The 25919-nt window shown below is 40.6% G+C and overlaps 1 protein-coding gene across 1 annotated transcript in view; it reads left to right on the top strand.

Moving 5' to 3' along the window:
• Window positions 1-25919, top strand: part of LOC141804338 (potassium/sodium hyperpolarization-activated cyclic nucleotide-gated channel 2) — a 49598-nt gene that overhangs the window by 5558 nt on the left and 18121 nt on the right. Inside the window, exons 3-4 of the mRNA XM_074688712.1 lie at window positions 4616-4777; window positions 17924-18142. Of these exons, the coding sequence (XP_074544813.1) occupies window positions 4616-4777; window positions 17924-18142 (381 nt within the window). The remainder of the gene's footprint in view (window positions 1-4615; window positions 4778-17923; window positions 18143-25919) is intronic.

Genomic DNA, 25919 nt, shown 5'->3' with positions numbered 1-25919 from the left:
CTAACACAATGTTAAAACGTCATTCTAAAGTCTTACATTAGATAATGGTGGACAGAGGGGGCGGGCACTCGGGCAGTGTGCAGCACAACACACAGACACACAGGACCAGGAGCGACAGAATCTCCGCGGAGCAAAATTTTTTATAATCGGCTACATTTTGGCCGATGTTGATTAATCGGTGACAGGCATAATCGGCCTGATTAATCAGCCCGACCGATTAATTGGTCGGGCTCTAGTTATTAGGCCTCATTCACTAACAGTGGGCAAACACAAATATGTGCTTAGACTGTGTGTATGAATTTGGGATTCATCTAAGGTGAAATGTTATACTTAAAAAACAAAATCAATTGATTAAGAAATGTGATGTCCTCAAATCATGTTTGTAACACGGTAACTTTAAAACAAACAAACAAACTGCCAGACATGAAAGCATCATTCTGTTTTGGAGATGTGTGTAGCTGTATTATCAAAACAGCTCGCTTGAGGAGAGACTTTTAGAAAAGAGGGGCTAGCAAAGAAGGGGGTGGGTGGATATTCTTATTAGGCGGTGCCGTAGACATGCCAGTGACACAAATTTCTTTTATAAAAGTGGATCTTCTGTAATATGTCCCCCTTAAAATATTCTTACAAGAATTTATTCTTAAACTGCTAAATAAAAAAAAAAAAAAAATAGAGCTTCCTCAAACCATAAATGATGATGACCAACTCTCTCAGGAAATGTAAACACATACTCTTTTTACTAAATGCATGATATATTTAAACTACTTTTAATAAAAGAAAAAAGCCATTAAGGAAATTCAGTTGTAATAATTGCAAATAGACTAATTGTATTGAATACCATAATTTATGCTAATTCACTAATTTACACAAGGTGGTCAAAACAAAATTGGCTGGTAAGCACGTGTCATGAATCCAACAGTAATTTTGCGCATGCTACTTTTTTAGAGAAAGAACATTTTTTACACATTTATTAGCGACTTAGATTAACGAAAGAAGGCAGGTTTAAATTCTGATTGGAAAAGAAACTATATTTAGACATACACAGCAAGCATACCTTATTAACATGGTGTGCCAAAGCCAAAAGGAAAGTTAAGTTTTTCTCTGGAGCTCTAAAGCTACTCAGAAGAACTCTCATTTACCTTCCTACTTAGAGCCCTGGTGGACCAAGTAGACTAAGTAATCTCCTTCTCATGTACATGGTCATACAATTTTAAATGATTATGAAAAAGCCTTCACTTGCCATCCTCCCAGCTGCCAAGCACATCACTCACTGTAACCTGTCCAAAAGAAAATACATAGGGAGGCCCTTTTTGTCTGACAGGGATCAGCTGTCACTGAAATGAACAAAATGGAAAAGTCAAATATGTTAAGTGTGGCCTTGTTATCCTTGTAGATCATAAAATACAAGCTAGAATCCCTCACTGGAGCTTCAGAGGAGATGCCAGAGGGGAGATCACACAGGTTTAAAAAATGCTTTTCAGACTAAACAGTACTTCACGCTACCCATGATGATGTGTTCCCTTCTTGAGAGTACTTGGCCTCTGAATCAGACTCATGAGGTGAATGGGCAGATGACTGGCTGATGTTTGATGTGATGCAGACATCGACTATTGCAACTCTTTGGTCTCCCTGAACAGTCAAACTTCAGCAGACCATCCTGCAGTGTGTTGGGTGTTGGTCATCAACCCTAAACAGCACGTCACTCCATTGGCTCCAGTGTGCAGCATACAACAAATTCAAATCCTGACTTCTTGCTGCACAAAAGAGGTACAAAAGGGCTCTTGCTTACCTGGGGTCCCTCATCTTTAGCTACACTTCCCCCCACTGCAACAGTCTTGCAGTGGCAGGCGTTTGGCACTCTCATCACAAGAGTTACCTAAGTCATGAACCAGACTCTTCCTTGGGACTTTGCAGATCAGGATCTGCTCTTTCAGGAGCACTTCTGCAGGTCAGCTGCTCTTCTCTCTGTAGTCCTCAGTGGTGGTATGAGTAACCCAACCCCATTTGATTTGCCCAGTCCCTCAATGAAATTAATGTTTCATGATAAAGATATGTTGTTTATTTGCTGTGATGATGATGATTTATATTGTGGTGACAAACTCAAAAAGAAAAAATCCTTCTCCACACCCTGTGAGTCGCCTTGAGTAGGTCAAGGCAGCACCTGGGTCCAGTCACACTTAAAGCTGTTTGTAGCACTTGCTCATGTTGTTCCCCTCCTGTCTAGATCCTACTTGTGTTGTGCTCGCTCTAGGGTGTACAACACTCTGGACAAAAGCATCTGCTCAATGACACTGTTACGTTGTAATATAGGTAGGTGCTTTTGCTAGGTAGCGCTCCTGCTTCCTGAACCCAGCCTGAACCTGAAGCAGACTCCTGCTCTTTGTGGCACACTCAGCTTTCATTTACGCTGTTCACTTTATCACCAGCCCTGCTCCAGACTCCAGACTCTCCTCCTACTCCTGCCTCCTCAAATGAAAGACAGCGGCCTGGGAGACCGAAGGTGCAACCATGTCATGCGATCAGTCGACTTTTTGTGTATGCCAGTATTGGCAGCCTGGTGTTGGCATTTTGCAGTGGTGAGCAGCGCAGTGGGGCCTGGCTGCGAACTTGACCTTTGGATAATTGGATTTCTGAAGATATTATATGTTGCGCACACACACACACACACACACACACACACACACACACACACACACACACACACACACACACACACACACACACACACACACACACACACACATACACACACACACACACACACACACACACACGGTGCAAAATGGGAAGGGATACTTGGCATGCATAGAGAATGAGAGTATGGATGTTATGGAGAGTGGAGACGTTAGAAGAGGAGAGGTCTGATTACAAAGGTGTATCTTTTTGAAAAATCTATTTTACTTAAAAACTCAGGAATCTAAACCCTAAACTATCATGAACAGAGGCTTTCAAATAGTTTTGTGTAAAAGTTATTTTTTGTTTAAGCTGCTTTCTGGGCATCCTTGCCCTGGATGGGACAGCTGAAGAGAGACAGGAAATATAGGGAAAAGACAGAGGGGAATAACATGTAGCAAAGGGTCATGGCCAAGAGTCAGAGCAGTGACTGCTGCTACAAAGACTGCACTTTAACTTCTAAGCTAAACTTGCACTTCAAGAAGACCTACAGTTTTGATGCCCATTCTTAGACTTGAACACCAGCCCAAATTCAGCACCTCTATAGGTGTATCATTGACATTTGTATTGCATGTGTATTGTTAGAGTCCTGTGTGGATCTTACCTAAAAACAGACATAGCAGCTAAAAACAAAGAGCTAAGTTAGCGTTAGCTGCAGCTCAGCTCAGGGACCCTCCTGAAGGTCTGTGTCCTGCCTTGCATCTCCTTTAAATTCCAGCTTTGTTTTTTTTTACCCCGTCTTTTTAAACTTAATGTAAAAGATATTGAAGCTTCAGATCTAAGTTTTTGATTTGTTTTTGAGTCACATGGATGTTGAACCTAAAAGCATTTTTGTAGTCTCTCACAGTAGGAGCCAGTAATCCATAATAAACTATTTGTATTAATATAATTTACATGTTTATATTTTTGCTTTTTCTACCAGTAATTTAATTACAGTACAAGATTGGTGCATAGATCTGGCTCTAAACCAGTATTTAGCATTTTTGGCAGCAGCTCTAGAGTCCCTGAAAGTTTCTTGGAGCTGTCCATGGTGCTGAACATCATCAGGCAGCATAACATGACTGCATACGGCACAGTTTCACTCATCCACCCTAAGCGAAGAAGATATGACGAACAAATCTGTTCTGTGAGTTGCTGACTGATAAAGACTGACAGTGAAAACCACATAAAGGTTAACGCTGCATTTAGAAAGATCAGCACATGTGATTTATGTCCAGTCTGATTCCACATCACTCCCATCACAGAGTACCACTCCTCTCTCAGCTGCACTGAGGAACAGATAACCCATTCCTCAGTCTGTCTTTATTGGCTTCAAACAACAGTTTTTTGACTTTTATTTTGGAAAACACCAGAAGCCTTGATTTGATCCTTCAACAGGTTTTTGCTCATCAAATACAAAAATTGAAATGTAAAGCATCAAAGTGTTCCTGAAGTCTATCAGGTTAGAAAACCAAATGACTGTCCAGTGACTCCAAATGATTGATGTGTCAGACAACATAGACTATCACTTGTTAAGGATCATGATGGTTCCTGTCCATCACTCCGTTGGTTTGTGTATGTGTTGGCATGTCTGTCTGGGTTGTTATTGTATTAGTGTGCCTGCAGGCTTGCGTGAGCATTGTCTGTGTGTGAATGGACTGTGTGTGTGTGTATGTGTGTGTAGGAGCCTCTGATTGATGCTGTGTATCCCTGTTAAAAAAATCCTGCGTCTCCTGCTGTGTTTGAATTGGGACTGATGGGAACCTGCTTCCCCTATTCATTAATCAAACTTGGTATGATCCAAAGGAGACTGTGGAGCCACGTGGGACGCCTGTCCTGCCACTGAGAAATAAACTCAAAATCTTCAGTGATGAAATCTTTATTATCTGAGTTCATTTTCCAGACTCAACGAACATCTTAGCCTGGTTTATGATTTACTTCCTCTCCCATTGTTCTGCTCCAGATCTTCCATATGACCTATGACCTGGCCAGTGCTGTGATGCGGATCTTTAACCTGATTGGTATGATGCTGCTGCTGTGTCACTGGGATGGCTGCCTCCAATTCCTGGTTCCTATGCTGCAGGACTTCCCCTCAGACTGCTGGGTGTCCCTCAACAAGATGGAGGTTTGTGTCAAAGGGTCATGGCTGTGCATACAAAGTCACACATGTGAAGGGGATTAACATATTTTTATCTCAGCAGATTGGTGAAGAGGAAACACTGGTCACAGAATATTGACTGAAGTTTCCAACTAGCATTAAACAATATTGACTGGAAGTCAATCAATACATTTTTTGTAACCATGGTAGACACTTTTCCCATCATTCTTGAGCTCTAGTAAAACTGCAGTCATCAGCAGAGGAAAGCCTTAAATCTGTGTATCAACGTTTGCCCCTTAAAGATTCCTTCATTTTAAATCAGTAAATAGATTTAGTAACCTGTAAACTTATTTGAACTTCCTCAAATTAAAACAGTTGGTTCAGTCTCATTACCTGCCTGACAAACACGAGTCATTCTTAAAATATTTAAGTTTTATTAGAATCACCTTTTAGAATAGAATAGAATAGAAAAGAACTTTATTGTCATTGTAACAAGGACAACAAAATTGAAGTCAGCAGCAATCCAGAAAACAAAAGTAAGAAAGTGTATAGAAAGTACAAAATGGTCCATAAGAAAATAGATGACGACAGCTTGTCCATCATTGTCCAGTTCAGCCAGCCTCCACCTCCACAGGGTCCAGGACTGAACTTCTTCAGCAGTCTGTTCAGTCTCTGTCTCCAGGATCCTGTCTACTCACAGCAGGTGAAGCTCCTCCAATGTGGCGTTGGTGTCTGATGTTAGCTCTGTTAGCCATGTCTGTGAATAGCATGATGCTACTCTACCCTCTGGTATTCCCTCTGTTACTGTGTTAGCACAGCTAGTTCGTCCATCTTATTGGAGATAGATCTTACGTTCCCAATAACGATGGATGGAAAGACAGGTCCATGTCATCACTTCTTAGCTCACACCTGAGAACCAGCACTTCCTCCTCACCTCCTTCTCCTCACCTTGTGGGAAGACATCAGGCCTTACACCAGTTAGCATTGACATGCTACAGGCTGCTAACAGCTGAGTTCACATGTAAACAATGTGACCATAGTTACATGTAGGATCTCCAGACAAACACAGGAGAAAAATTAGTATAAATATCACTGAAGACACAAAAAGTTTGGTGTCCATGAGCAACAAATGAGCCATACAAAGTAATGATCCACTCCAATTACAAAGATTACAAAAAAGAGATGAAAAAATTACACGAAACAGACAAAGAAGAGAGAGCTGCTGCAAAAGGCAGCCATAGCCAACAGGGCAGCACCTAGCAACAATTCAGGGTCAACCACAGGTTCTTGACTTAAAGCTGCAGCAACATGAGCAGCTCTGTGAGGCTTAATCAGGCATACTGTTGTTTGGACTTATTGAAAACATCAGCTGTTAAAACGTTCACACTAAAAGTGCAAAGATGCCGAAATTTAGCTAGTCTCACATTAATGGTTTGAATTTGCAAGCTAATACCCCCTTTGAAAATTATGTTTCTTTATTAAGACTCAGTTTAGACACAAGTCTAAACAGGAGAATAAATGTCTTGACTGTTTTTCCCATAGAAATCCATCTATGTTAAAAAAAATACATATGTTTGGCCTGAAGTGGACGACGGTCATTCCCGTCTTGAGAACTATGCTAATAGCGTGGCTAAAATTGAAGGGTCCTCTAGGTTAGCTCAGATTGTCACATATACTGTCATTTGGATCAATGTGGTCCACTTTGAAAAGCCTGCACTGCTCTATTCAGGGAACCGTTATTATCCTAAGTGTTGCAATTATGCTATTACTGATTCAGTTGGAAAGTCGGTGTTTATTTCCAACAAATCAACAAAATTACTCATATCACTGCCCTCTGCAGTAGCATTCAGCTGTTGTGCCAGACATAGGAAACAACAGTGGGATATCAACGAAGAAGCTGTGAAAGAGACAGCAGAGAGGTTTGAGCACACCTCTGGAAGCCAACGCGCCTCCTCTTCATGGTGGGCTGATGACAGGAAAGATAAAAGGGGAAACAGAGGGGTGGAAGGGATACAGCCGGGCAGCTGGGCTCTTTGTTGCCCGCTCTCTCTCACAGAGATAAAAGCTGCTTGTTTATAGGTCTGTCTGTCTGTCAGCCCAGCTTTTTACTGAGTGAGGGGAGACCACACTCACCCAGACACGAGGCACAGGTCCAAATGGGGCTTTAAACAGATTGGGTCCAGCTCCCGGACTCTGCCAGGGCCTGCCGTGAATGCTTATAAATCTAAGACCTGAAGTATTGCCTGGATGTCAGCAGTGACTCTTGTTTTTATTGCTGTACAGAAGTAGTTCCAGCTAAAACAAGCTAATGTGACAAGGAGAATGAATGTTCAGTCTTTCATGTTGGTGAGAGGAGAGAAAATCTTCTTAGTTTGATGTTTTAAACTTCTGCTGCGTTACCAACACATTTCTATTGACCTGGACATTATTGGCCAATCATTTATTATAATACTTATTCAGAGACTCAGTGTTAATGAATTAATATGAATTAATATGTGTAGACATTTGTTGCCCGATAAATATCAGTATTTAATCATAATTACCCAGCGATGACATGATCAATGAAAAAAGTAACTGCCTATGAACAGTGAGGTGCCTGAAGAGCTCAGACAGATGCAATTTATAGCTAAAATAACATTTATGGACATTAAGCTGAAAGGTAAGAACAAATATAAAAAAGCTTTACTTTATTTTTAAATTGGTCAAAATGCAGATATAAAGGGAATGAAGAGCTGGGGTAAATGCTGTCCTTACAGCTTACTCCTTATCATCCCCACACCAAATCTTTGAAGCTAAATCGAAGCTTACTTATTAATTTCATTTAAAAAGCAATGCTGCATTAGTATCTTGTTTGAATACACATAAACAACCCAAAATGTATTATAAAAAATACAATTGTAATTTTTTATTTTTTGTATTTTCTGTGAGAGTTAGAAGTTATTTATGTATATAAAAACAAAGAAGAAAGTTGATAGTCTAAAGTTTGAGAGGTTTTTTTTCGCAGAAAATACTGACTTGGCAAATTTTTTATTCTACATTGTCGTCATGATTTGACACCTGTAGGTTTTAAGCCTGAATAAAAGAGTTAAAACATAAACAGAGTGAACTAGAAAAGCACTCAGAGAGCGCAGACCTCCACCAAGCATACTGTGATTGTCACCAACACTTAAGTACTACTTAAATGTTATACTTTCTTTCAGCAGACTGTCTGCTACAATTTGGTGTTAGTTGCAGGTTTGTACGATAAGTTGTCACCTGACAGTGTTGAAAATTATGATGACCCAGTACATATTTCATATTCTGGATCTTAGTATCCAGAATATTGCCAGGATCTGGATCATACTTTTACATCTGTCAGAAATTATGGTGACCTTCTCTTGTATTGTTTTGCAAAGTAACCCAACCATTTATGGTGGAGTTATATACACATATGGTGAAAACAGCCCTATCTCACAATGATAAAGAATCCTTTAAAAAAATCCTGGATCCAGACAGTGATCTGGATCATCTCCAAAATTTGATTTTATCTTCCTTATCCCATTTTGAACATTTAATGAAAATTTCTTTAAGATCCATTCGTCAGTTTTTGAGTTGTTCACAGACAAACGGACAAACTCTCCCAAAAACATAACCCTCTTGGCGGAGGTAATAAACCCCAACACTCATAGCAAAGAAATAGAGCCCAGGGTTTTGTATAAGACATTAATAAGTACTAGCTTTATATAAAGTTAAAATGAAACATAAAATGAACTAAATGTAAAACATAAATGTACTGTACAGGCACATGGCTTTGCATTTCAACCTTTTCTGCCAAACCCTGCTAGAAAATTGATTTTCACATCACAAAAACTTTGATATTCCTGCTTTTATAAACTTACCTGACAATATAGAGGACAACTTGCTCTGTACTGCGAGCCAAGTCTGAGGTTTAGGATGATGAAGTTTGGGGCTGACAGGCCACTGACTCCTCCACTGCCCTCTCTCTGTGTATAATCAGAGACACTTGGCCTCCAGAGAGCCGTCACTCTGGAACTAAAGGGCTGCTCTGGCATGGTACAGGCTGCCTAAAGCCACCTGAGACCACCCCCCCTATTGAGTGGCTGACAACTTGTAACATTAGCCATTGTGCTGCAGCCAGGCCATCCATCAAGCCCCGCACCCTACAAAGGCTGTGGTGGTGGTGTGTAGCCCACAGGCGGGACCCATGGAGGGCGTTGAGAACACTCTGTAACTCTGAATGACATCCACCAAACAGTAATTGGATTCACTGGAAGTTGTAAGACCTCAGAGGATATAGGTTGTTTTTGCAGCACACCTCAGTTTCCATCCATTACTTTATATTTAGCATTAGGTTTACGCAGCCGTGTCAGCCACTGTTAATTTCCATGGCAAAGTGCGACTTGGTGGCAGAGTCTTGCTGCGTCAGAGGCGACTGGGTAATAATAGTGACAGCAGCGCTAACAGACAGACACATGGTGTATAGTTTCAACGCTGTAATTACAACTATGTGTGTACCCATCCTTGACAGAATCTACATCACAGAGATGTCTCTGTCTTATTATCCCCCACACCATCAGCAGGAGGGGGCTCTGCAGAGATAAGCCTGTCATGTAAGGTGTTAAATCCATTTATTTACTCACTGCACCCACTTTGACCAAACAGTATTACAGATCTGCTACTGGACTTTGTAAATTTGATTTAAACTACTCCCCTGGCCCATAACAGCAGACAAACATGGAAAAATAAAAGAAGCAGAACAGCCCCTGTAAATGGACCAGGGATTGGGTGGTGTTTGCTTCCTGGGAGAGGAGAGGATGTGATTATCTCCGTCCCAGAGGAACTCAGGTGTTTTTGTTCTGAAGGATCTCATTGTGCTGAGGACAAGCAGTTCTGCAATATCCCGTCAGGAAAGAAGTACTGTTACTGCACTTAAACCTCACAAAAAGCAGCACTGAGAAAACTTGTGTTAAATGTACTCGAGCAGAAGTGCAAATGTTGTCATCTGACAGCCTGAGTAACAGATAGATATTTTTTTTCTGTTGATTAACATCTTTTCAGAACAAGCACACTTTGCAAATAAGGCTCGCTATTGTTTAATTATACTCAAGGAAAAAAACAAGAAATGGTGGTATTCAAGATCACCGCATGAGAGAAATTATTCAAGGTTAACTCAATGACTCCACACTGTAAACCCAGGGAAGTTGAGTTTACTTGAAAAATGCTTGTATACAGTTTACCTTAAAAAACCAAGCAATGAAATAAGTTAATTTAACTTGAGATCTTATGTTGTTATGATTATAATGAAAAATCATTCGACTGAATGTCTTTAATCAAATACACCTGATGCTCATTTGTTATAAATTAAAATATTAAGTAATGTTAAAAATGTTGTATATCGCTGCAAAACATAATAAGTTGACCTTACTCAAAACTGAAAGATGTGATATTGGTAAATTTGCCTGATGAATTAAATAAATGTAACAATAAAAAATAAAACAGATCTGAAAAAAATAAATTAAATAACATTTTAAAGAACAGCTGGGTCTCATATCCACAGGGTTCCCTCCTCACTCATGGTTGCAAACGCCGTCAACAAAAATCAGCTCTAATTTCATAACTTTGGTAACCGTGAGTGAGGAGTGAAGGCAGTAGATATGAGACCCTGCTGTACATAGAAATATTGGACACAGGTTGTCTGAGCCCCTCAGCACTGACTGGTGGTCTGTGCTCCATGGCACGGGGTCTTGTACCTACTGACTTTTGCAATGTATGCCTAATGGTTAGTGTATTTATATATGAAAATGATGACTGGACTATCATGCTATTTTGGCTAATTTTGAAATTAAGTAATAAAAGACATATTTATTCATTTTTGACACAGTCATTTCACACCACATAGAGCATGGACAGCTGATCGATGCCACAAGGAGCACAGACAGCTGGTCCATGCTGTGGAGCACAGACAAACAGTCTGTATAATGTGGAGCACAGAGAACCTGTGCCACTGCTGCACGTATAGAAGTACAGCAGAGTCTCATATGGACTGCATCCCCTCCTCACTCATGGTTACAAAACACAGTCACAAACTAATGATTTTAAGTTGTTCTTATTAAACAGTTACAAAAGGTAAATCTACTCAGAAATCATAATTTTCAACTCTGAAAACTCAGACATTTGAGTAAACTGAACTTACTAACAAATTTAAAGTTTTCATAGCTTAATCCAATGGAGTAATTTGAATTTGGGGGTTTATGGTGCAGAATCTCTGAATTATTTCTCATGGACTTATCAAAAGTGGTTAATGTGATCAAAAATATTAACATGCTTTTCCACAATTGTCACCACACAAACAGAGAAGCTTTCCAGATTTAACTGTGAATCTCTGCATATCTTAGGAAGATAACTGCTGATAAGCTTTGTTCCAAATTGAGTTCATGCAGTTTGACAGGAGTAAGCTGAGCTGCAGCTTGTTTCTACAGCAGTCTTTGATGCTAAATTTCTGGAGTAACCTGTTCAAAGTCAGTTAATAGTTCATGTTTAAGAATCACTGCATGGCAATGTCTTTCCCATTGGGATGGCGGTACTTACTGGGAATTTGCTAAATATGTGTGCAAGTGTAGGAAAAATCTGGAATGTAATTTATTTCATCATAAGTTAAAAACTGAACAAGAAGATAACTGTACACGAAGCAGGTAGCTAGAGCCAAAGGATGGTCAGCTTTTTTTAAAACTGGACACTTGGGGTAAACACATAACCTGGCTTTATACCCAGAAAAATCAACAAACATGTCTAAAGCTGAGGAGCTTTCCATGCTCTAAGAGCACAGGTGAAAAATCCAGTTTGTGTCATGAGCTTTAAAATTTGGTAAAATTAAAGGGCCCTCATTTAGAAATTTAAAAATATGGTGACCCCAGACACAAAGGACACTGCTATCCAGGCCCCATCCATTGTAAGTGACAAACCAAACAACATGTCCAAGGCAAAAGCCAAAGGAAGTCACATTTTGTTTGTGTAATCCAAAACAAACACAACACAAAAAAGAGTCGTGATTTCACAGTGATGTGCCAAAACTGGCAACTCCCGCTGCATCCCTCTGCTTAAAAGCCTGCTCAGATAGAAAGCTTGCAGACTGGAGTCAAACTTGGCACTCAGAGATTATTATGAATCTTTTCAAGTTGGCTAAGAATCCGAGTAAGCATGAAAACAGTATGTACAAAAGTCATGGCAGCTATTGTTCGTATTGATGGAGAGAAAATAGAGACTTTTTGTTTTTTTGGCCTTACAATGAACTGTCAGGGAACAAAGGATGACTTGCCTTTCACATCCAGAAACAACATATTTCACTGCCCACCCAACAGATTACAAAGAGACCACACACGCACACACACACTGAGGCAGACGGGAAGAAAGAGAGGCAGAGAGGAAGCAGCAGACTGGGCTGACTGTACAATAAACTCAGATAAGCCTTTGTAAACTAAAGCGGTGGGCGTGTGACGGGCCAGGCCAACAGCTTTGTTACATTGTTGATTATCTTCAGATTTTTGTCCAGCTTATTGGCTGATGGAGAAACTAAGTGATCGGTCTATCAGTGTGATATAACTCCATTTTATTCTGCACCTTTTAGAGCAAAGTCCTCAACACTCAGAGGGGGTGAGGGCTGAAGTTACAGGGCTGGTAACGGGGAAAAAGGGCAAAGTCTCGCCTTTGTCTCTGGTTGAATTGTTCATGATTTTTAACAGAGCTAGCTGTGTCACTCTTTGGATAGTCTTGTTTGTCTGATGGTTCACCTTTCTGGTGTTGACTGATGTCAAGAAGTATTAGATTAGATTTGATTGTCGTTGAATTGTTTGAAGCTTAAAGGATAAATCCTGATGATTTTGGGGTTTTCCTGACTTTTATCCTTGCGCTTAAAGTTTATGGATCAGTGTGATGTATCTTGAAACAAATCGTTGTAAATTGCTCTGGTGTTCTGTCCTTTGTTTAAAAGGGCTGTGAGGAGTCTTTAAGTGATCTTGAAAAAGTCTCTCTTCTAGATATATGTCTGATTGTAATCCACACTTTAAAATGAGATTATCAGGACTGAAAAGCAAAGCTAAACAGAAGAGTTATATTGCACTGGCTAAAGGCAAAAACACAGGCTTAGTTGTTTGTGGTCTGTTTAAACTTTAGAGTCTGTTAATAAAATGAAGAGTGAGGTTACGTTAGCTCTGATTGGTAGATGACTGGCAGGATATAGCTAACCAGGATTCACAAAGATTACACATTACAGACATGTCTTAGAGCACTGGGCTGCCAGCTGCGCTAAATATAAACAGCTACTAAACTATGGTACAAACTTACAATGTTAGCTTGTTGTCACGTTTCAAACAACATTGCTACATAATTGTGCTGATAAATATCTTACCTTGGTGCATTTTGTCTGGTAAAAAGTTGTCTTGAACAAAGAATTTTTTTTTCGATCCAACCTCCAGTTAAGTCCAAAATAAGGACACGCCTTGTAGAAAGTTGCATCTTAACGACAGTGTCGATGAGACTTCGGGCCAAAAAGTGGCACTGCAGTATAATTAGAACAGATCCTCCTCACAGCATCTTAAATGACAATCCTACTGGCCCCAGCTGTATTTTATAGTCTATGCCAGGGGCTCCTAAACTGTACTATGCTAAGGCCCCCAAACAGCATTTGAATCTGGCGGGGACCCCCTTTAAAAACCAGCAGACAATGCTTCAGAATATGTATAGAAATGCATATCTTCAAAATTTTATTCACTTTAAAATAATTATTACATTTGTTTAGAATAGGGAATAATTAACAAACAAAAGCCAGACTCGCACTAGTAGGTTGTTGCAAAGCAGGGCTCTGTCAGCTAAGTTGGGATACTCCTTTCTTACATGTAGCCAGGAGTCAGACAGGGTAATAGCCTCAAAGTTCAGTTTTTTCAGTTTTGTAGATTGCTTAGAAATAGGCACAAACTGCCAGGCCATGCTGAAGTTGCAGCTGTCATACCAGGTGTGGATAGGTACAACTGGAAACATGTGACGCCAGCACTTTAGGTTTTGTATGTTCAGGACAAATGGTTACAAAAAAAAAAAAAAAAAAAAAATCTAAAACAAAACAGCAAAACAAAACAACAGAAACCCAAAACAAAAACTAAATATAAATGAAAAATCATTAAATAGGTTTGGGTTAGATACAAAAATTCTGTTTTTTCAACTTCCCTCCACTTCTTTGAGGACCCCCTTTTGCTCCCTGGCGGCTCCCCAAGGGGGTCATGGCCCCACTTTGAAAACCACTGGTCTATGCTACAAAGCAAATGTCAGCATGCTAACATGCTAACATGCTAAACAGCCGTCCTTCTGTCCATCCATTCATTATCTTTACTGCTTTTTCCTTTCAGGCTTTACCCTGACCAGGTTGCTTTCATAGGGTTACTATTTAGAGACAACCTTTCGAACACACACACACACACACACACACACACACACACACACACACACACACACACACACACACACACACACACACACACACACACACACACACACACACACACACACAAACACACACATACACTCAAATCTACAGGCAATTTGGAGTGACTAATCAACCTGACGAGCATGAATTTTGGGCTGTGGGAGGCAGGAACCCACAGATGAACAGGAATAACATGCGGACTCTGTAAAGAACAGCACCTGACCACCTGAGGATCTGATTCAGGAACCGTCAGCAGTGAGGCAGCAGTGTTAATCTCTACAACACCTTGCAGCCCTAACTAGCTGGACTTAAACCGGGGCTGTGTTCCCTTCATTTCTTTGCCCCACCCAACATTAGACACCACGAAATCTCACCTGTGACTAAGCGTGATATTTTTATGCTGACTTCACTGAGTCACTTTCTCTCACTTCCTAATGTGAACATGGCATGAGAGACATTTGGTAACCCTTTCAGATATATTCTGCCAAAACACCTTTTTGTTTAAGACAAAAACACACATTTTTTTATTCTTTCATCTCGTCTTTTAGTTTACTTCCATTGAGAATTACAACCTCACATCTCTGCCAACATGTCTTTAGACACAAACACCCTGTGCCAGAAGCTGGAACTGTTTGTCCCCTCCTAGTCATGGCATTTGGCAGGTGAAATTTATGTCTGAGCGTAAACACGAGATATACGAGGCCTGCCGCGCTGCAAGGTCGCAGCATCACGAACAAAAGAGGCATATTAGGACACTGGGAGATATATTCAACGCCCCCTGCGTTATCAGCCCTCTTTGCAGAGTCTATCTGCAGCTAATGGAGACGGTGATTACCAACAAAGCTACAGATAGTTCCCAAACTGAAATCTCCGGGGAGGGCTGTTGAGACGTATGAGGGTACGGAGTCTCTCTCTGTCTCTCCTGCCTGAGCTATTTCTGAATCAAAGTGCTCATCGTTCATCTATTATTCAATCTCTTTCACTCCACTGTTTCTCTTTCTGTTTGCACATACACCATTTAGCCTCAGCCCACTTGGTGGAGCTGTATTTATTTTTGGAGTCAGCTCATGACAGAGAAGTCCTTCCATCACTGTGTGGTCCCTTAATGTGGATGACAGTTTCCTCTACAGAAAATGTGTATTTCTGTATTTGTTTTCCTGTGTGCTCACTTATTAAATGATGCAGCTAATGTGTCATTTAATTATTGATCAGTTAGTTTAAAGTGCTCTGTCATGGGTTCTTAAAGATACTCACAGTTTTGTACTGTGAACACTAATAAAACATCAACATTTGTCATTTACATTGACAAAATAAACACACAACTATTTATCTATTTGCTATTATTACAACAACAAACCTTTTGATCTCTTAACACTTTTGGCTGTACACACAGAGCGCTTTTACAGCCAATGATGCAGACTTGCAGATGGAGTTACTTTGATGTGATACCCAAGTGATTTTTTACAATTAGGGGTACATTTCAGGTACAAAAAAGTAAAAAAAATGTGCTTTTTTTGTTTCATATTCTATTTGATTGCAAATGATACACCTGGAATGTACTTAATTCATTAATTAGCAAGCTTAAGCTCCAAAAATTCTTAAAAATCTATGTAACAACAAAAATTTAGGGGCATAATTTTGTCAACTGTATTATGGACAAAAGTTATGGCTATTTTTTCAACATAAATCCATATAATACTGAACTCAGAGTTATTCAACATTTTTATGCAAGACTAAACTACCTAGAAATGTCCCTCATCATTTATATCAAGTTTAGCCCAAATTTAAAAAAATTATGGCACAATAATCGCATGTAACATGGTTGACATTTTCTCCATTTTTTGGCTCTTGCGCTAACTGCAGACCTTGAACATGGTGCCACTTGACCTCCATCACCTCATATTTCTGCGCATTTTCTTCACAGTTTGTTTTTTATAACATCTATAGTAAAAACACAAGAATACGTTGGTAACACAGCTGACGAACAATTAATGCGACCCATGTACAGACAAACATAGTGATGAAATATTGATGAGGAGTTAAAATATGCAACACTTTCTTCATAGTTCCCTCAAAAAAGGATTTGACTTCAGTTGATTTAAGTCATGTGACTTTGGAGCAAACCATTGCTGATTTATAGGCTTTTTTCAATGGGTAACACAGTTGATGCAGATTTCTCAGACACACAAAGACAAATTATTTTTCCATATAAATTATTAAAATAGTTTTTTAAACACCTTTGTCATGTTTTAATGATTACTCTAAACAAATAACACTAAAAGTAATATTCACAAACATGTATTCTAGTGTTAATTTTGAAGATCAAACTTGACATTTGAGAAATCGGACAGCACAAAAACTGCAATTCCAAAACATGATTTGCATTTTTAGCTAAATAAATTATGGAACCTGTTCACTTCCTGTCCATTGGTCATTGCTTGAAATTAATATTTAGTAAAACTGATAAGTATATCGCATGGACATGAAACGTTCCCCTAATGATAGAATCACTCACCCATGTTTCTGTATATCATGACCTGAACTGAAGGATAAAATGTGGTCCTTGAAAAATCCGTCAAAACAAAACATTTCCTTTTTTCTGTCTTAAACATACATCCCTGCCAAACTAAAATCTGTGTCCTTTCTTAGATCACAAACACTTGTATTTAAGAAACATGCTGAGCAGTGATGGGGATGATGAAGTTAGAAGGAAAAAAAAGGACAAAGTGGATTACGTGCTTGTAAATGCACTAACAGACTGCTAATGCACTTCTATAGGTTATAAAAGAGGATGTAGATCGTCTTTGCTGAGTGCGGACGGTAACCTCTGTTTACCTCCACAGATATTTAAAGAGGAGTGAGTGTGTGTGTGTCTTTTTCTCTGCACTGTCCAGTAACTATCAGAGAAAATGTATTTTTTGTGCTCTAAACGGTTTTCAGGCGGCTGTTTTTGGCTCGACAGAAGCTTCTGTAATACACTTTCATTACCAAGGATACTGGCTTGTGTGAGAGAGTAATTTTGATCCAGCAAGAAACTGGCTCCAAACCCAGTTTTTGGGCTTTATCGTGAGCCGTGTGTTCAGGCTGAGGTCACCACAGTCACATCTCAGTGCTAATGAAAGGGAAAAAGGAAACAAAGGAAGTGCTGCAGACAAAAGTATCAGATCAGTTGAGCTTTTGTAGACTGCCCAGTCACCCTCCTCTCCTGTGACGCAGTTTTGACAGACAGAATCAGAGGGATAGCTCAGCTCCGATGCTGAGGGTTCTTTACATGGTCTCACAGAGATCTGGCATGACCAATAGCTCCTGATGTTTTAGTAAGTGAACGCTTCATATCTGTTCATTCATAAATCTGAACACTAGCCGTCCAGCTGTCACCTCCCATTGTACAATCCTACTCACACAGCTCTACCAGGGCATATTTAATGACCTCTCATTACCATTATTCACTGAGGAAAGAATTTTTAAATTGTCTTTACTTTACTGATTAGGCCTAGAAGGATTCCCCTGATGTCGTTACTCCAAACCTCCTCTTCTCTTTCTAGTGCAGCTCTCTCCCCGGAGCTCTCATCCGTTTAAGTGCTGTTCCATGACCCCGCTGTCCCTGAAGGTTTTCTTTTACCCCCCTGTCTCAAAACATGCCTTTTTTATGGAGCACTGACGTCTTTAACTGTTTCTTTTTCTCTTTTCTCCTTCCACAGAATGACACCTGGTCAGAGCTGTACTCCTTTGCTGTATTCAAAGCAATGAGCCACATGCTGTGCATCGGTTATGGTCGACAGGCCCCGGAGAGTCTATCAGATATCTGGCTCACCATGCTCAGTATGATTGTGGGGGCTACTTGCTATGCGGTTTTTATTGGCCATGCAACAGCTCTTATCCAATCCTTGGACTCCTCCAGACGCCAGTATCAGGAGAAGGTGAGGAGCTTCACTAAATCCTCTCTGTTCTGTGTTGTCAACACTTGTCTGTTTGCTATTAATCCTTTCTTAAAGTTTTCCACCTAAAAGACATTTTGATCAAACTGAAAAGAAACATTACAGGAAACACTGAGAATTATCTTATTCAATAGATGGCTCACATAAAACTGAAAAGCTTTTTATTCAGCAGCACAGTACAGATCATTTGCCGGCAGTTGCAGGTGTTCATTATGTATTCAAAGTGTTTGGATGCTAAGGAAACATTTCCTAAAGCATCGGTGAGGAGTTTTCATCTGTTATGGTACAGATTAAATTGATAGCAATGCCTTTGTGGGCAGCAAAAGCAAACAAGACCATCAGCATGAAGACAGATTTTTAAACCCTGATTTTTGATTTTTAAAACTGCTAGTTTAGTAAAAGCACATTGTTGTGATTGACTTTGTGCTGCCAAAACATTCATTTTGCACTTTTTTTTGGCAAAGATTTCCCACAGCTGATGTATTTCACTGTTAGGATAAAGCAGGGTGAGATACGTCAGTGTACCATTATGTTGGATGGCACTCCGACCCCCAAACGGCCCAAAAGTCACCAAAGTCCAACTAACTGTACTACCTCCACCAAGGAGGTTATGTTTTTGGGAGAGTTTTTCTGTTTGTCTGTGAACAACATAACTCAAAAACTAACAAACAGATCTTGAAGAAACACCATATGTGTATATAACTCCTTGATAAATGGTCGGACTGCTTTGCAAAACAATACAAGACAAGGTCACCATAATTTCTGACAGATGAAAAAGTACGATCCAGATCCTGGCAATATTCTGGATACTAAGATCTGGAATATGAAATATGGACTGGGTCATCATAATTTTCAACACTGTCAGGAAACAAAACCTGCAACTAACACCAAATTGTGGTACAAGTGTACACACACACACAGATGAGCACACATTATAGCGAACAGTGAGTTGGGAAAAATAATGTCGCAACCACCACAAGAAACGCAGGAAACAAAAATTTCTGTTCTTTTGGGTGCTCCCATCGTCTTCAGTTTTCCTTTTTAATGAATATTTTTCAGGCTTTTTATGCTTTTAATCAGAGAGGTTAGGACAGTGGATAGAGACAGGGTAAGAGTTGGGAGGGACATGTGGCACCACTGGCTGGACTGAAACCAGCTTGCCTCACGGGGCATACGTGACCACTAGGCTACACCAGTGCCTCTCCTGCCAACTGTGAAGATTGCAGCACTTCCCCAAAAAATGTGAAATCTACAAAATCTAAAAGATAATCTAATGTAAACCATAAGTTCCCCATAGATGCTTCAAGACTAATGCAACAATCACGGTTTTCAGAGCTTGAAGAAGCAGATAGTTTTTAAACTTGCACAAACCTAAAAAAGCGGGATGTATGTCTCTTTAAGATGTCCTAAACCTCACGACTTTTAAACAGAGACAAAAAGTAAATTGAACTTGATTGCTGTCGTCAGTGCTAATGTTGAAAGCATTTTAGCCTTTGTCTTTGTCAATCATCAGCTGCAGTGGATTTGACCTCACTGCTGATAATTTAGAAATGTAAGTCTCAGGATTCAGGATTTGAATAGGATGAGCACAAACTATGAAAAGTGTTGTTATTATTAATTATGTATATCAATCCAGAGAAACACAAAGTCATACTACGACGCTTTCCTCTGCTTTTAAACCTTTGTCTGCGCTCATGTTTGTGGTCATCAGTGCTTTCCTCTGCCTGTCAGACGTCTCTTTTTGAAACATGATGTGGATCAGAGCGGGGCTGAGTTGTGCTGCAGCAGTGGCCTGTGGTGGTAACAGCGCAGCCTGTCTGTTTCCAAGCAGAGTCTTGCTGGATGGGGAGCAGGGGGAGTGTTGCTGGCTTCCAGCAGCCAATCAGAGGCTGCGGGTGTGTTCGGCCAGGTAGAGCTACGTTGCCAGGGGCTGGGCGTATGCGTGTGTGCACTTGTGATGTGGTTGAGAGGGATAGAGTGAGAGGGAGTGTGTGTGTGTGTGTGTGTGTGTGTGTGTGTGTGTGTGTGTGTGTGTGTGTGTGTGTGTGTGTGTGTGTGTGTGATATGATGTCCCTTTGGGCAGCAGTAGAATTGATGAGGCAGCAGACCTGTGTGTCCTGCCAATGTCATCCTGAAGGTGACGTCAGCAACCATGGCTGCCTTCCTCTCGTCCTGATCACTCAGCTCTCACTCCACCTGCACTTTGTTTCATCTCTCCTGCGTCTTTAATGCCCCTCTTTGCATCTCCTCATCCCTTCTTGTCTTCCTGTCCGCCTCCTTCATATCACAACCTAAGCTCCTCTTTCTTTCTCTTCCTCCTTCTGTCTACACGTCTCTCCTTTTTCCTCCTCTCTGCCCCCCTTTCTCCTCTCCGATGCTGGTGTCCTTGAGAGGTGCACTGCTACTGCTAACTGTCTGCTACAGGGAGCACAGAGAGGGGGAGGGGAAACCTGTAGGAGATGGAAACCAGTCCTGTTGGTGCACTGCGAGATATTTTTTGTTTCGAGTGTTTTTGCCATCATTTTGTCTAGCTGGCATTGTGTGGAGCTCCCTGTGGGACTGTTTAGCTCTAAGTCTGCACCCTTGGGTATAAATAATGTCCAATAAAAGGTTTTTAGAAGACAACGATTCAGCAAGTTAAGCGTTTACCGGTGCTCTTGTCTTTGCTGTGTGTCCTGGATGGCAGAAGATAAAAGGTTAGAGTGGAAATCCATTTTGTTTCATCCTTCAGGAATAGTTCCTTCTACAGCGGGGGACAATAAAACAAGCAACCTGTCCAAGAATAAGACGATCATGTTGTCCTCTTCTCTGTCTGATGGGGGAAGTTTTCACCTGAGTAACCAGTTAAATTTGCAGTATAAGCAGTCTAAACCCTGACAAAAACTCAAGTCTTATGTATTTAGGAGGCATGATGAGTCATTGGGGTGTGTATAATCCTTGAACAGCCTGTTTTTGTTCAGTTTAAGCATAAACTGAGAAGGGGGAAGCATGCATGCTTTTAATGTCAGAGTCTGGCTCCTCAAATAATCTTGTATGTGTGTATTCACTCATATTTAGACATTTTCTAACCCACCCTCACCCCAACCCAGAATACATAAATATTTTCTCCCAGCTGAAGGCAGGAAAGTGCATTTCCCCAGAACCTTTTTTTTTCTGACCAGTTGTCAGATTTTCTTTTTCTCGGCTGCTCTGTGAGGATTAGTGTTTGAGCTGGAGACGTGTTTATTTCAAAAAATTGGGTAGAGTAGAGAAGCAGCAGCCATGCCAGTGAGGCCGATGCTGATGCTGCTGGCTGAATTCGCCATGCCTCCAGATAGGACTGTGAGTGACATTTTTATCATTGGGAGAGTGTTAGCACAACACGTCTGCTGGCAGTCTGGTGCAGCTAACCCCACTGAGGCTGCAGCTAGCATTGTGTGGAGGTCTCCATTTCAGCCCAGCAGTAATGTCAGACACACAATCCACAGCAGTTACATTTAGGGAGATTTCCACTCAGTGACTTCAGCGCAGGAACCTTTGAGTTATTTATACATGGTGCACAGTGACACACAGCAGAGGGGCAGACAGACCTACATAAATGCATGGAGCCAGTCCTACTTGTGCCATCTTCAATGCTCCATCCTGACACGCAGTTTGTGGTGTGTAAAGCCTCTGGAAAATTCCCACTTTAGGCTTCATGTTTGTTGAGACACTTTTTTTGGGTGCATCATTATTCTTGCATGTTTTATGCAATGTGCCGGGTATTGAATGTCTTTTACATCAAGCATTGCCAGAAGAATAACAACACAACAACCTCCCACTCATCTGACCTCAGGGTTCACATACAGAGTTTGGTTTCTGCTAGGGATGCACCGATACTGATCGGTGTATCGGTGCATCCCTCAAAGCTGGATTTGTATCGGTGGGTATAGATCTATGGTATCGATCCAGGCAAACAGCTCTATGCCTTTTTTTTTTTTTTTTTTTTTTAACTAGCGCTCTTTGCTACTTGATTTGAAATGTTGCCTCTGATGCACTTGCTTTGTTTTTTTGCTGCGTTACCAGTCTACAGGGTATAAAAGTTTACAATTGAAAAGAACTTGTGAACATTCTGAGGAGTCATTTTGATAGTAGACATTTAAATATTTAAATGGTTAAAATAGATATTTACTTTGGTAATTCCACATACTCACTTTTTGCCTTTTACCCAAAACATTACCAGTCTTATCCAAAGTCTGTATATAGAGTGAGCAGCGTGGCTCTGTCATTTATCATTGTACGGTTTTGAAGCCAAAATACCCCCGTCACAGGCGCAGCCATTGGCAGCAATTGCAGCCAGGGCCTGCGCAGTAGAGACTGTGAGGGATTCTGGGAGAATCTGAGTGGAGCCAGGTGAGAAAAAATAATACTTAAGAAATAATAGACTTTTTCTTTTGAGAGTCTAATCACGTCTTGACTCTCCCTCCTGACATACTTTACAAATACACAAGAATGGCAGCTGTCAATCATCATTAAACGTGATGTGAAACCTTGTTTTTACCTCTTATTACTAATGAAAATGAAACTTTTCAGAAAAAAGAGGACATGGATACAAGACAGCCAAATAATATCTTCAAATCACCTCAGCAATCAGGTCTGAAAAACATTTCTACGAGGAGTATTCATTTTTTAGAGTTTGACCACAGCTCATCTGGAATGACTGGAGAGTCAGATTCTTTGACCTGTACTGCAGCCAGCCACCAGGGGGAGCAGTTTTTGTGGCGACCTCACCTCGAGCCGAGCAAGATGACATCCATGTTTTTTACAGTCTTTTGTCTTATCTCACAGTAGGGCATGCAGGCTGCTATTTTACACTAGCACCGTATCAATAACGGTTGATACCAAAGCCCAGGTATCGGTATTGGTATTGGAACCACAAAAGTTGGAGTGGTGCATCCCTACTAACTGCTTCTTCTGTGGTATTCTGTACTTAAGACTAGTCTTTTCCCTTTAAATCTGATACCTGTATTATTCAGGTGGTATTTATTTAGCTGACACAGCAAGATGTGATAGTTTTGCTTGTAGTCTCTTAACGTATTAATTGTGCTTTCGGCCTTATTGGACATAGCTTCACTGTCCGTCCTGATTACTCTAACTCAGGATTACAAGTCAGATGCTGATGTGAGGGTCATAAAGTCATAGATGTGACGTGAGCTGCTAAGGATGTTGTAGATGTGTAACGCTGTGCTTGTTTGACTCTTACCTAAACTTGGTTGAAGTTAGAGAGGTTTCAGAAGGCTTTTAGTCAATGAAGTTGGTCTGAAGGGCTTTGAAGGGTCACTCAGTACACTCCCATCAGGGGTGATCCACATTTGCTTCTGTTTGGGTTTGAACTTGTTTGCCTTTGACACAGAAACATGAAGCTCCACATGGTCCAGAAGCTGTGAGAGCAGAGATGGGAAATGTGGTTTGTTTGATGATATTTTAAAAACCTGTATAAGAAGTTGTTTTTGGTAGAGAAGGAGGGATAGTGCCTGAAGACAGGGACAGGGGTAAACAACAATAAAACAGATTAAGATTAGTCAGCTATTCACCCCATCCAAAGAAAGTTTATGTATCACAATTTTAAAGGGGCCGAGAAGCCCTAAAAATCTGATCCTAAGATTTGCCCTGATACATGTATTTATCTCACTTTACGTCAGCTCTGTGTTTGCCATAACTCTCATGACCACTAACAGCACAAATGATAGATGGAGAAATGTTAGCATGACTGCAAATTGCTACTTCAAAAGGCCAGAAAACACCAGTAACAGGAGAGTGAAACAACAGGAACTAAATAGTCTTCTATCATAATTTTTCAATGTTTATGTGTTGGTTCAACAAGCTTTTCATGAATAGAATAGAATATAAAAGAATAGAAAATGCTTTATTTATCCCCAAGGGGAAATTCAGGAGGAGTCACAGCAGCAATCCAGAAAACAAAAGTAAGAAAGTGTATAGAAAGTGCAAAAAGGTCCATAAGAAAATAGATGATGACAGCTTGTCCATCATTGTCCAGTTCAGCCAGCCTCCACCTCCACAGGGTCCAGGACTGAGCTTCTTCAGCAGTCTGTTCAGTCTCTGTCTCCTGGATCCTGTCTGCTCACAGCAGGTGAAGCTCTTCCAATGTTGCGTTGGTGTCCAGTGTTAGCTCTGTTAGCATGATGCTACTCTGCCTTGTGGTATTCCCTCTGTTGCTGGGTTAGCACGGCTAGCTCGTCCATCTTATTGGAGATAGATCGTTCGTTTCCAATAACGATGGATGGAAGAACAGGTCCATGTCGTCACTTCTTAGCTCACACCTGAGAACCAGCACGTCATCCTCACCTCCTTCTCCTCACCTTGTGGGAAGACATCAGGCCTTACACCAGTTAGTATTGACATGCTACAGGCTGCTAACAGCTGAGTTCACATGTAAACAATGCAGCCATGGTTACATGTAGGATCTCCAGACAAACACAGGAGAAAAAATTGACAAATGAACCACACAAAGTAATGATCCACTCCAAATACAAAAATGACGAAACAAAAACAAAAAAAACTACAACAAACGGACAAGGAAGGGAGAGCTGCTGCAACCATTTAAAAAAAAAAAACTTTACAAAATTAATACTTGAGATATGAACTAATTGTGGAAGACGGATCTTTAAAGATAAATATTCATTACTTTATACATCAGTATTCAGGAAAATAGGCCTACTGCGCTCTTTAATTCACTAAATAGCAAATTTTAAATAATTCTTGAGAAATCAAAATCCCTGCAGAGCTTGTAAATTAAGTCAGTTGTTCAGTTTGTATGACGACTTGTCAGTCATTTAGAGAAAAACGGAAACTTACAGATTAGTGTCGACTCTGCAGTGTTTGTGTCCCAGACTGCGGCTTTCAGACATGAGACAGTGGACTGATCATACACCGTCTAAGTCTACACAGATACACGTTTTGCATCAATAATCAGCTCTTAACAGCCTCACATGAGGTTTCACACTGAATCAGCTCTCCTCTCTTGGAGTCGTGGAGAATTATCTCAGTCAGCAAGACTGAGACGGAGAGCAGACAGCAGTCTGAGCTCTCTGATGTGACGCTGCCCAGGACAGGAAACAAGATTGTTTTCTACCTTCTTTCAATCCTCCTCCCCCTCCTCCCCCTCTTCATCCGGCTGCCATAGTCAACAACAATGATCTGTCTTCTAATAGGCAGACTGGTTGTCACTGATCACTCCAATTATTCAGAACCAGGCTGACTTTGCAGAGATAGTGGCCAAAGAGATTCCTGCGCCAATGTCTACAACAAAAACAGTCTCAGCGTCCCTGTTGTTGAGCCAAACGATATCCTCTCCTGTTGTAGAAAATGTGTCTGATGAACACTTATCAGCTGCTCTCTTTGGTCTTCGCTCCCTTTGAATCATATAAAGGATTTTCAGTGCTGCCTTAGAACCTTGTTTTATTTAATGAGACTTGTACAACATGAGATCCCTCAGTGTGTTGTTCCTCCCTGTGTACACATCCACCAGTTGAACACAGACCAAACGAGCTCTGGCTTGGCCCTCTCTGATTTTCCCCTCTTTAGTGAATGTGCTATATAATATAATGAGTTGATATGCAGCAAATTAAGGGAATGAGTTTCACATTCACATGGCTGATTGAGATGAATGAGAGTTTCTAAAGTAGAGAGGTTATAGGATGAATTAGCAGGAGGAGAAGCTCATTTGCTGATTGGATAAACTGTGTTTGTAGTCTAGGAAATGTAAGATATCTTATACACT

Source organism: Halichoeres trimaculatus, unplaced genomic scaffold (assembly GCF_033239565.1).
Source record: "Halichoeres trimaculatus isolate MK-OKI-2021-1 unplaced genomic scaffold, fHalTri1.1 fHalTri1_scaffold_15, whole genome shotgun sequence".
Taxonomy (NCBI): Eukaryota; Metazoa; Chordata; class Actinopteri; order Labriformes; family Labridae; genus Halichoeres; species Halichoeres trimaculatus.
Note: the sequence above shows the minus strand (reverse complement) of the source record. Positions and strands in the feature narration are given on the sequence as shown.